General features: G+C 46.2%; 1 protein-coding gene across 4 annotated transcripts in view; it reads right to left on the bottom strand.

Annotated features, from left to right (window-relative positions):
- Positions 1 to 3,360: 3,360 nt before the first annotated feature.
- The window catches only part of CtBP (C-terminal binding protein), a 45,586-nt gene continuing 36,382 nt past the window's right edge, over positions 3,361 to 12,564 (bottom strand). For all 4 annotated transcript variants that reach the window (XM_089578961.1, XM_089578960.1, XM_089578959.1 and 1 more), the window contains one exon: positions 3,361 to 3,902. In XM_089578961.1, coding sequence (XP_089435087.1) covers positions 3,565 to 3,902 — 338 coding nt within the window. In that variant the 3' untranslated portion in view covers positions 3,361 to 3,564. The remainder of the gene's footprint in view (positions 3,903 to 12,564) is intronic.

The raw sequence follows: 12,564 nt of genomic DNA on the forward strand, positions 1-12,564 counted from the left end.
AACTTCACGAAAGCTTGTGCTGAGATGGAAAATGACACTGGAGAAGGAGCAATACATGTGTAACGAACGCTAAAGCTCGAATAGATCCGTTGGAGCCTTTTGTACGTGGGTTGCATTCGCCATTCTCTATTTGACTTATTACAAGGGCATGATTACCGAAGCTAGTTTTCAAACCATTGTGTGAAATGGCCGTGCATTGTGCAGATGGCAAAATGGTTGCCTAGGGCGCCCAAACTGCCTGTTTCACGCTACAAAAGCGCCTGCCAAAGCCGCGGCGTCCTGTAAAGCAGGAAAAGATGAGGCATCACACGTGTAGCGTCATGCTCACATACAGCCCGTTTCAAAAGATGTTATCGCCTGGTGACGTGTGCGAAGTCCGGTACGCGTCCAGAGCGCGCAGCTCAGGTTTGTAGTCTGTGCCTATGAATACTTGCCAGCGCGATCCACAAAATAACGAAGCCTGTGTTTCACTCTAGTGGGTTTTCTCGAATCCCATGATGGTTTCTTAGTTGACAGCCACCCGAAAAGTCAGTTGGTTTTGTAAAGATGACGATTTCTTGTTTATTTCCTCTTTTAGTAGACATTTCAAGCTTTAACCTCATATGCAAGAGCTGAAATGGGCGGCCTCGGGAAAATGGAACTGTGCTGAAATGATAAGGAATTTTAAAAATCAGCTATCACCGCGCCATGCCTGCTTCGCGCAAGAGTTCGTGTGATCAGATTTTCCAGTATCGCTATAAAGTATAGCATCCACAGCTACAATGTGGTGCTTGTTGACAAAACCTGTTTATTATTTGTGCAGGTCTCCTTCCATGGTTTCCCAAGCAACCCGGCTTTGAGAAAGAAGTGGATTATTGCAATACGCAGACATGCGGGGAAAGACTTCACTATAACGCATCACACCACGCCTCGGCTCTCAAAATATGCCTCTAGCCGTCGCTGGCAGAAACCGTCAGGGACAAAAGAGAGGTCCCTAGACCAGGAAAGGACTTCGCTTGACATTGAAAATCCGTTCCACGCACAGTACACTTGGCGACAACGTTATAAGCACGGACACAACGGCGGGCACTGACGGACGGACACGGAGCGGACGGACGAAGCGATCCAAAGATGGCCGCCACCGCGGGGTCAGGCGAGGTCAGCGTGCCTGTCACTGTTGCCAGACCTACTTTTGTAAACCCTCTATTGGTAGTGGGTTCCTAAACTTATTACTGGTGAAATGACAGACGCAGACAGGGAAACTGCAAGACTAGCGGGATCATGTTGTTTCATGTCCTGCGTGCGTCTACCATTTCATTACCAATCATGAATTTACGTTTCAAAAAGAACACAGCGCAAATGAACGGAACAGATTTGGCCCGCGATAATGCCTTCGAGCGGACGAGATATCTAGCATGTCTAATCGCGCACAAGGAGGCATCTTGCTTCAGCAAACCTTCAGTTTTCCTGTCCCACCATGACATGATGCATCTGAATTCTTCAATGATGATCCTCATCTAAAATCTTATCGTTGTGTGCTTCCCGTTTGTCGTGTTAGAGTTTCATAGTCTCCAGAAGCATTCCATAAACAGGAGCCATTCCTGTCACACGGAATTTACAAGTCACAAAAAGCAAGGTTCCACACTTCCAGTATAGACCTAATATTGCCAGTGATTTTCCAATCATCTGTAAAGCAATAAAGTCCTACATGCAATCAATGCAACTGGGTGAGACCACAGGTTGTTGCTTTCCAACCGTTTATTTCACTTGGAGCCAGGTGGTCGTCAAATCCAAAGAAAAAAAAAATTGTTCAATGCCTGAAGGGAGGCAACATGAGGGTAGCGGAAAGCAAACAAGGTTTTTTTTTTTTTTTTTGAGGTGATATATTTGCAACTGTTGATTACAACACATGCACGCGCGCACACACAAAAAAAGACAAGCAGCACCACAAAATAATGTATATAATGTTCACGGTCTTGGGGTAAAATGCACTTCCATTCATTCAGTGTTCTAATCAAGGCAAACCCCAATTTTGCCCAGACACAAGAACTATGCTTTTTGTTTTGTGAGGAGTATTGTATGTACATCAGTGGTGTCTGTGTGTTACCATGCAAATTTCACAATTCCGCATTCAAAAGCAAATTGGGTAAAGCCAGGATTCCCTATGCCACACAGACAGGCCAAGGCTGCAAAACTGCGTGAATAGTGACCCAGTTTTTAACTGTACTGACAATGTTGCTATTACTGAGGAAGCGGTTGGCATAGTTCCAATGCAGACAAATCCAGGCCACGCTGGCTGCTGGAGAGCACCGCAATGCAAAGCAGCAGGGGGAGCAAGGGCATCTTAGCAATGCTCCCTTGAATGTGGGGCCTTGAAATGAAGTGTGAGGGAATGCCATGACCAGGTGGAACCATCACCATGTAGAACCCATCTAAAAACAGCTGCAAGGTGACCAAAGGCTAGCCTGCCAACACCTTGCAGCAGGCACTTGTTAAAAGCAGATTGCCCTCATCCACAATATCTCAAAATGCAAGAAAAGCCTTGGCACAAGCTGCCTGTATAACACCCATATGTCAAATGAATAAGAGCAGTTTGTTTATTTTTTTCTCTTTTTTTTTCAGCCTTGTCCTGCGTCTGGCAGGGATGACATGCACATATTTGTTTTAACATAAAACAATTGCACTTTTCCAACTAGTGAAGTTTTATTTTTCTATGCCACCTCCAATGGAGTGAAGTGTCCAATACATGCCCGGGTATCTTTTAGTACCATGCCTTTCCGTCAAAAAAAAAAAAAAGAAATATATATATATATATAGTGCAGCACTTAACTACACAATGACAGTGGCCAATAAAAGTGCAATTTTGATTAACCCACCAGTGGAAAGGGTAATGAGGATGCACCTTTTAATTTAATGCAGCTACACTCACACAAGCAAACTTGTATAATGAAATGCACAGAACTTTTGGCAATTTGACAAACCCAATTGGAATTAACACAAAAAGCAACTATGGACCGTGCGGACCCCAAACAAAGGGTGAACCAGGAATATGCAGCACACATTCCTGGAACAGAGCACTTATCCATGTGAATGACTACAGCAACTAAGAGAAATGAAATGCACAAAAAACAAGGGTAGAGAAAGAGAGAGAGAGAGAGAGAGCCAAGCAAAACGCCACGTGTGGTCCTACAGTACACTATTGATTCTCCTCCCTCTGCACCAGTGGGGAAGTGTCCCCAGGCACCACGAGACCTGCGCAAGAACCAGCCCAAGAGGAAGGCTACCCTGAACAGCCCAGAGGCGCAAGCAGCTACCCAGCGGGGAGAGGACGCCGAGCGGCGCCTGCTACGGCGGCACAGAAGGAACCGAGAGACACAGCAGGACGTTAAAAGGTGCCAAGTTTTATTTGGGACTGCCACCCATCAAATGTTAATGCACACATGAACGAGAAGAAGGGGAAGCCTAAAGCAGCCAACTAAAAGAGAGCGCCTAGCTAGAGAGGGTGGGGGGAAGGTCAAACGGAAGCACACAACACAGGAGACGGCGAGACAGAAGGAATGAAGGAGGGGCCCCTGGAATGATATGTCAGTGCACCTCCGAGCTCTCGGGCTTGGGGGCCAGATGGTTGGCCGAGTCCTGCAGGTGCGAGGTCGAGTGCGGCACGCCGGGCGCCAGGGGCTCCAGGGCCGTTGTCGAGTGGGGCACGCCCATGGGGTTGTAGTTGTAGGCACCACCATTGATGCCGTCCCCGTAGCCCGTGAAGTACTCCTTGTTGACGCAGTTGCGCAGAGAGTCCGGGATGCGCCCCACTATCGCCCGACGAATCTCAGAGGCTGCCATCTCGCGCAGCTCAGTGCAGCTGGCATCACTGTACCAAGCGGCATGTGGCGTGCAGATCAGGTTGGGTGCCTCCTTGAGGGGTCCTGCACCCAGGCAACAATGCATCAGCCACAGTTCCAACCACTACAGTGCCCTGCCACAGCCGAGATGAATTCCCCACCTCCACACACACACTAGCAAGACGCCACTGATCTCTTGCAGAAAAAATAATTTTCCGCCCAGGGAACACAGCCTACACAACATAAAACATAATAAAGTCTGCATTGTCATAGTCTGGTTGCATACACAACAAGCTCATGAATGATGAAGTCTAAATCTGTTGTGAAACCTCTCTGGCAGTGGGCTTTTGGAGGTCATGCTCCACTTACTCCTAGAGCCTCACACACAGGGGATGCATAAAAAATAATTCATTACATTCTGTACGATAAAAAGAGGGAAAAACACAACCCAACGCACTGGTACACTACGGGGCACAGTAAGGCGATATGTTAGTTAACTAGCCTTTTATGATGTGCTTCATTCCATGTAGTCGAAGCAACACCTAAAAATGGACCTGCAGCAGTGCCAACAATGACAATTACTTCCAAAAAGATCAATGATGCAAACAAGTGTGTTCATGCTTAGCCACCCTATTACTGAGTTGTTTAAAAGATCACAGAACACACATAAAGAAAACTTCAGTAACAGCATTCGACACCTCTTCTGTGGCACGTATGCATGGTTTTGAGTGTCCTCGTATGCAATGGAGAAATGTGCTTCACCGAGAAAATGCCCAAAGTGGGTAATGACATTGAGCAGTGCTACGCTAGCTAACCTTTGGCAACGATCTGGAGCCTCTCAGTCTGCAGAGGCATGAAGGTAGCCTCAAAGAACTTCAAAATGCACAAATGCGCTACTGAATGAACAGTGCCGTTGCCCGCAGACCTAAAGAGGGGGTCCCACTCCAGCTGAGCGAATGCTCCATTTTAGAGTAAGGTAGAGCACAATGTAGGCCTCATTTGAAAGCTTAATATGCACTCTGTCAATCAATGCACACCATTATAGTGTAGCTGTATTATCAACTGCTCAAGAGGCAGCATTGCAGATGAAGAAGTTGGCTATACTCCGTTTCATACATAGCAGGCAAAGCTGCCAAAGCTAGCGCGCAGGCTAAGTCCACACGCAAAAAGTAGTTCGCCATACAACCAAAGCAAACACAAACATATTTTGTAGTGACAAATCTTAAGTGCAGTGACTGGCACCTACTGGACTTCGTTTTACCTCTTGCCACATTTTCGTCCTGCGACTCGTAGAGTTTTCGGGAAGCAAAGAGTACACGTGGCGATATGATACGCGGTTGGTAGGACAAATCGGCCCTACTCAATCCGCGCGCAAAAAGTAGTTAACACTCCATGAAAATTATGACCAGAGAGCCCGAACACTGAGCACCTCACAGCTTCGACAGTGATTTTCAATGCTACCAGATCATTTTATAAAGCTCTTTGTATTCGTCAAAACAGTGACCAGAGTTTTCAGAAAAACGAATGATACGTGGCGGTGTAATATGATTTCACAGACGCACTACTTCAGCAACCTCCGCAGCGTTGTCTGCTATGTATGAAATGGAGTATAGTAGCCAATTTCGCAGTCGGCCACGATTTTCAAGAATGGACTTCAGACGAGTACGAATTTCCCTTTACTTGGTTAAAAAATTTAACTGCACACAGTGGGGAACTCTCTCTATGCTTCACCGCTGTGTACGTATGCATAGTGTCATGTTGGCTCACTCAGATCAGCGCTTAGAAAAGATGTGCAGTGGCAGAACCGATGTGCCGTACACGCTGACATTGCCATAACTTCACATGTGAATTATACCACCAAATATCTGCATCATAATTAAATACAACCTTCGATCGTTTGACTCTGGTTAGGCCTAATCAACCGGCCAGCAGGAATCACTCCAATGACACGCAAGCCGGACATCGATCGGCCTCATCTCGACATGTGTTCCGCTTGTGCTTTGTAGGAGAGAGAGAGAAATGGGCAGCGACTAGAGAATATGTGCCAAAACTTCGCCGGAACGAAGATGGCTCGTGCATATGGCATAAAAAGTACAACATGGAAGTCAGTATCTTGGTTTTTACGAGTTCATTTGCTGCAAATCTTAGGATTAAGGAATGAATGCCGCGTGACAGTCATGTTAGTTACAGGTGGGCTGCTACGGAACATTCTGAAACAGTGACAACTAAGGTTAGGTCTGCCTAAATAGCCGGTATTAAATGCTGCGGAATTCGAAAGCGGCAAGTTTGCAGCAGTTGGGCGCAATTTATATCACTATGGAGCAGCTTATCTAGTTTGGCACAGGTTGGAGCAAAAGTGGCACCACTAAGCTGCAACTACAAACATTCCCTAGCTGTCAATCAGTGCACAAACTGCTGCCGCCATGGACAGCTCTAATACAGCTATGCCGATCAGCCAGTAAGCCAGTCAGCTAGCTATGCTGATTAGCCGATCAGCCAGTGTGGTCCACAGGTCACCCCGCATATCATGCCACAAAGCAACCTCTGCACCAGAGATGCCTGAAAGTAAAGGACTCGCTGCTGTACCAAACACATGCCTTTCTGATTGGTCCATAAATCACCAAGCCCTTGCTGATCGCTTTCGCTAGTTTTACAGCACTGCGAAGTCATCAATGCGACAATGCAACTGTGAACAATTTGAGTGATAGAATTGACCTTCAACGTTGCCATCAGGACCGCATCAAGCAGCATACAACTGGCTAAACCCAGATATCTCGTGAAACAGGTGATGAGAGGCAGCCCAGGCCAGACCGCAGCCCCAAAACACTGCATTCTTGACAAGACGTAGCCTGGTTAGCGATTGCAGGTTGGCTGGTGTATTGGGGTTTAACGTCCCAAAGCGACTCAGGCTATGAGGGACGCCGTAGTGAAGGGCTGCGGAAATTTCGACCACCTGGGGTTCTGTGACATGCACTGACATTGCACAATACCCGGGCCTCTAGAATTTCGCCTGCTTCGAACCCGCGTCTTTCGGCTCAGCAGCCGAGCGCCGTAACCACTGAGCCACTGCGGCGGGGCTGCTTATTGATCGCATTTTAGTTCCGTTACATTGTACGCAAGCTCTCTGATGTGCATAGATAATCCACATAGTGACTAGCAACACCTTTTCTCCTAAGCACATGAAAACTGCTAGCCTGATCTGAGACTTAACCCTTTGAGGGTTTTTGCTGTACATGTACGGTGGGCGTTTTCCGTCCCGCAAGGTCTTTGCCCCACAAGAACTGTTTCAATGCTCCGTTTGAAATTTAGCGCCATAATGACGATGCATGCACAGTGGAAGGTACTGCCACCTCCAAGGATTACACGAAGCATGTGAAATTTTATTGCGGTACCTTCTTGTGGAGATAAACAGAACTGATTTCTAGCTTTAGAGTGTCCCGTGGTCTGCGACAACACCCCAATATTCTTTCGTAGTTTCCTTTTCCCCGCGTAATCTCAACGGAGGCATGCGAAACTTGATTTTTATCTCCATTGCAGGGGCCACGGAAGTTAATTTCCATCTTTATTGGCACTGCTTTTAGCTTGTTTATCACCAATGCTCACCATCTCGCTCTCCTTCTTTACTGACTTTCCTTCGAGTTCTTCAGATGCATGGCAAAGCGATGATATGACCGACCACACTGCCTCTTCTCTTAACACAGACAACAATGACTCTTCTGACTCTAATTTTACACATTTTTTGCAATCAAAATCAGCAATAAAGTAATCTGACCACCTGGGAAAGTTTTTTCAAATCCGATTCTTTGGCAGTACGTGAAACTGATGGTGCAAGAATGACATTAAGCTGCGAGAGAAAGCAGTGACATGACTGACACGGGTCACTATCGAACACACTTTGGAGCAGAAAGATTAGCGTTTAGAGCAGGTATATGTATCCCAGCTCATCCTCTTTAGCAACCATGAGCGTATAAAGAAGGCGGACACACGCAGAAAAACAATAGCAATATGCATATACCTTCTTGTACGTACTGCTTTTGTCTTAATTATACAACATGCAAACATCTGAAGGTAATTACCCAACTTCAGTTAATTAGACATTTTTCAACAGCAGATTATATTGAGTTTCACCCCGCCGCGGTGGCTTAGTGCTTACTGTGCTCGGCTACTGTCCCGAAAAATGAGGGTTCGATCCAGACCGCGGCGGCCAAATTCCGATGAAGGCGAAATTCTAGAGGCCCATGTACTGAACGATGTCAGTGCACAGAAAAGAACCCCAGGTGGTCGAAATTTCTGGAACCCTGCACTACGGCGTCCCTCATGGCGAGAGTTGCTTTGGTACATTAAGCCCCCAATAAACCAAACATTACATTGAGTTTCAGCCCTGGTATACAATCCGCCTGTACAGATTACACCATAGTACCTTCAATGCTTTTTATTATTGAAAGCTTAATGGAGGAAGGGCAACTAATACCCCTGTCACACGGGCAAGTTTAGCGACACTTTCACGAAGTGCACTTCTCCAAAACGAGTGACACTTTCGGGGCGTGCTGCTACACGGAAAAATAAAGTGTCATTGGGAATTGATGGTGGTGACGATGGCTTTTCAAGTAAAGCACAAAAAATATTACGTTTCGTGCTTCAAAGCTTTAATGTACAGTAGATTGCAAACTGCAAGCACTTTTTTATGATTATCAAGGAGCTTTGTGCAATATTGTGACTGTTGCACCGTCACACCGAAACGGTTGCAGATGGTTGCTACGGTCACCATGCTAGCCGCCATAGCCATACCGCTGCGGCTGCCTAATAAATTATTGCAGTTGAAAACAAGAATGTCGGAATATGTGCAGTATATATAATTAATGGCAACGCAAATAAGTTTACATGAACAAGAGGACAAAAAAAATTAGCTGCGTTCAATAAAACGCCATTTTTATTGCCGACGTATTCTAATTTCGAAACGCTGCTACCAAGGCTATACACTTCGCCCCCCCCCCCGGGAAAAGTGAAGTGAGTTCCCCAAACTCACTTCTTGCCGAGTGCGTTCAGCAGCGAGTGTCATTAAAGTTCATCGTGTGACATGATGCGAATGACACTACAGGCGAGTGTCACTCGTTGAAAATGACACTAAACTTGCTCGTCTGACAGGGGTATAAGGCTAAAGAACTCCAAAACAATGTTTGTTTAACTGTGCATGCTACCAGGAAAAATGGGACGGACTCCACGGCTTTTAAACGAAAAACTGCAACCAGATATTTTTTTTTTAAGGCGAAAAAACGATTCAACTGTCAAAAATGGCACAGCTGCCCCACCCCTGCACAGGGGATTTGCATATATGGTGCACAGAGTATTAAAAAAAAATGCGTTCAGCTTTGTACAGTGTTTGAAATGACCAGCAGTATTTTGAAGCAGGCTTTGTAGCAGGTGAAAAGTCAATTGGAAGCAGTTTCTTCATGCTTTGTAGCAGAAGCCAGATATAAATTAAAAAAAAAAATACAAAGGCAGTATGGATAACGGTAAACAGAATGCCTCTCAGCACACAACACAGGAAACTCAAAAGCATAAAAACTATCAAGGGAAAGTAATATTTCAGCTGCATACACCACTATATTCCATTTCAGTAGTTCTTTGTTGCACTACCAAAACTGCAATGGGTGCAAACGTGACGTTCTGATGCTGTGGATACAGTGGGAGTATAAAATGGGCATATGGGATAACGCGCTTTCACATGCACATGCACCTAACAGTATTTCAAATGAAGCCTTAACATACGCTCGTGTTGCACTATTTACAGAGTAATATGCACGGCTCTTGCGCATGCTAAAGCATTAGCAAAATGACGGCGTACTCTGAAGCAGGGACCCTCGCTTTGAAGTAGATTACTGTGTTTAAGTACTTTTGTTGTTTTCTCACACATCACCTAAAGCACAATCCATGACCAATTTGTATTATTTTTTTTATTTTGAGTGACAATTCAGCCATTTCTGGACCTAAAGAAGGATGTTCGTTGACAGAAATGGTTCCAGTTCTCAAAACCTGATTGCACCACTAGACAAGTTATCAGTAGTTGCTTTTGCAGACGAGACAAACAACGTAATATCCGGCAAAATGCTTGCGTTTGGTGCACGTAAGTGTGCATGCATTATTCCACGGATGCAATTAGCCAAAGTCACTTTGGTGCAACTTTTGGCGGCCGGCGCAGATATATACTGCATTTTTCATCGTAAAGTCTCGGTTTTTTTACTGTATTTTCCGTCAGCATGACTTATATACCAGGAAAAATGACGCAAGGTGTCTCAATGTGCACGCTCCTCACTGCCACCACGTGAGCTGGAGACAGCTGTGTCGACTGCTATGGTGTCCGCCACTTTGATCCCCACTCTATATAGTAGAGTTTGTTGCAAAAGGAGTTTCAGCATTATCACAAAGCCATATGGCCAATACAGTAATGTGCTGCTGTTCACACCTTTGCCAAACTTGTCTGGTCACATTAGCCATATGGCCATAGTCAGCATATTTACCAAACGACAATGCTAAAGCTCTATTTGCAGCAGTAAACCACCCTCCTTGATTGCTGCGCCAAAGCTGTTTGGCTGCTGGCTGCATGATTTACCTGACTAGAAAACAGCGCACTGCCACGGGGCACAAGCAAAGAGGACACAATAGATGTTTTTTGTAAACATGTTCTCCGGCTGCCAACTAGCCCAAACATACCCCCCCCCCCCCCCCCCCCCCGACGCATTTCTTGGCGGCGCGCAAGACATCACTTTTGACGTTAGCTCCAGCAAGGGGGAAGCGAACTTTGGCAGAGTGCCAGCGCTTGTGCCGGCGTCTTGGCGTCTTGTTCGTGGCTGAGCGCGTGCTTCCGTTGGCGACCGACCGATGGGTGGAAGCATGGACGACACTCGCAAAGAAAAAAAAAGTTTTTCGCACGTAATTTGTAGCGCCCGTCCGAAGTCATAGCCTTCATGGGCGTTGGCTGGGACCGCGCTGACAGTGCTTATCCGTATTTTCGAATTAACAGGGCTCGAATTAACGAGCATTTAGTTGCCAGTTGCGGAGGTTGCGCGGAAAAGAGAGTAGGCAGCCGCCAGCGCGGTCGCCAACCCCTTCCCTCCGGTGCCGCCAGCCACCGCGCCAGTGATGGCGCCATTTAAGCTTTACCCACTCTTCCAAGGTTTTATCTAGTTCCATCTTCTGTCCCCGTTTAGGACGTACGCAGCCTCTAACTATGCGGAGGAGGTGCTTTTTTTTTTTTTTGGGCCACATGCTGTGTGCCAAGCCGCCCAGACGCGGTGGCGCGTAGTTCGAATTATCCGTAACGGAACCGACTCGCTTTCGAATTAACGGACTTTTTTATACGCAGATCTCTATGGAGCTTGGCCGGACCAAGTAGCGTAGTTCGAATTATCCGAAAATTCGAATTATCGAGTTTTGAATTAACGAGCTTTCACTGTATAAAGGTAAATCGCCACTACACATTCATTACATGAAGGTCTCAAATACACGCACTTCAATGAGGGCGACGGTGGGGAATTAAACTTGTTATATCGAGGAGTTCACTATATGGAGGTTCGTTAAATCCAGGTTTAACTGTATAGTACTCATTCACCTTTTTGTCCGTCATTCGACGAGTACGCTGGGGTTAGACGCTATGATCTGACACATGGTGCAGCACATTGCTTCCTAGCAAGCGAGCGCACAGCGGCCGTGCCAACTGCACTGGGTTTCAATAGGCCTTCACCATATGTGCACGAAGAGCGATTGTGCACTTGTCAGTCTGAGGCAGCAGAAGGAGCCATGAAATGATTATTTCGACAGTGCCACTACCTTAAAACAGACATTCTTTTGGCCACTTTTGTGCCTTGCAAAACACAAGCACGCATGCACGTACGCAGCAAGTAACTGTTGCAAAATACAAGCAACGCAGCCACCCAGCCCCCAGCCCAACCCCCAAGCCACACACAGCAGTTTTAGCAGCCACCCAAGCAATATGCTACTTTGCATTGAAGGCTATAAATAAAACGCAATGCAGACAAGAGTGGAAAGATGCACTGGACTTTGCTCCTAGTGTTGATGTGTTGACGAAAGCCCATCAATATAGCAGACTCGAACCATGGGCGATTTTTCCAATATATATACGCCCCATTAATAGCGAAACTCGCTGTCTGAACAATGGGCAGGGTGAAAATGCACACACAGTCCATTACAGCCCATGTACTGACAGCCACATTCAGCAGGTGTCAGCAGACGTACAGATACACACTTGCGGTTTGTAGGTTGTGAACAGTCATAATAAGAAATAGGCCATCATGCCATGACTCAGTGGTTAACTGGAGGAAAGGAGTTGAATCCAAGTCATGACGGCAGTTTTTTTGATAGCGGTGAAAAGAAAAAGGTGCCGATGGGTTGTGCAATGTCAGAGCACGTTATGCAGAACCTCAGGTGGTCTAAATTAGTTTGGAGCCCTCAAATGTTCTGTCCCTCATAGCCTCTGCGACGTTTCAGGACAATAAACCCTGAACGAACCATCACACCCTTCATGGACTGCTAGGCGCTTCAAGCTGCATCGGTGGAAAATTTTAGGTATGGCTACTCGGACAATGCACTTTAATCTGGAAAGACTTTGTTGAGCTTGCAGTTCGCTGCTTAGCTCTACCCACAAAAGAGACCTTAACTGAAGTTTTTAATTTTTTTTCTCCCCTTCACTATTCATCACTATGCACAGTTTTGCTCGGGAACCAAAACT

This window comes from Amblyomma mixtum, chromosome 3, assembly GCF_055824585.1.
Source record: "Amblyomma mixtum isolate Tamu chromosome 3, ASM5582458v1, whole genome shotgun sequence".
Lineage (NCBI taxonomy): Eukaryota > Metazoa > Arthropoda > Arachnida > Ixodida > Ixodidae > Amblyomma > Amblyomma mixtum.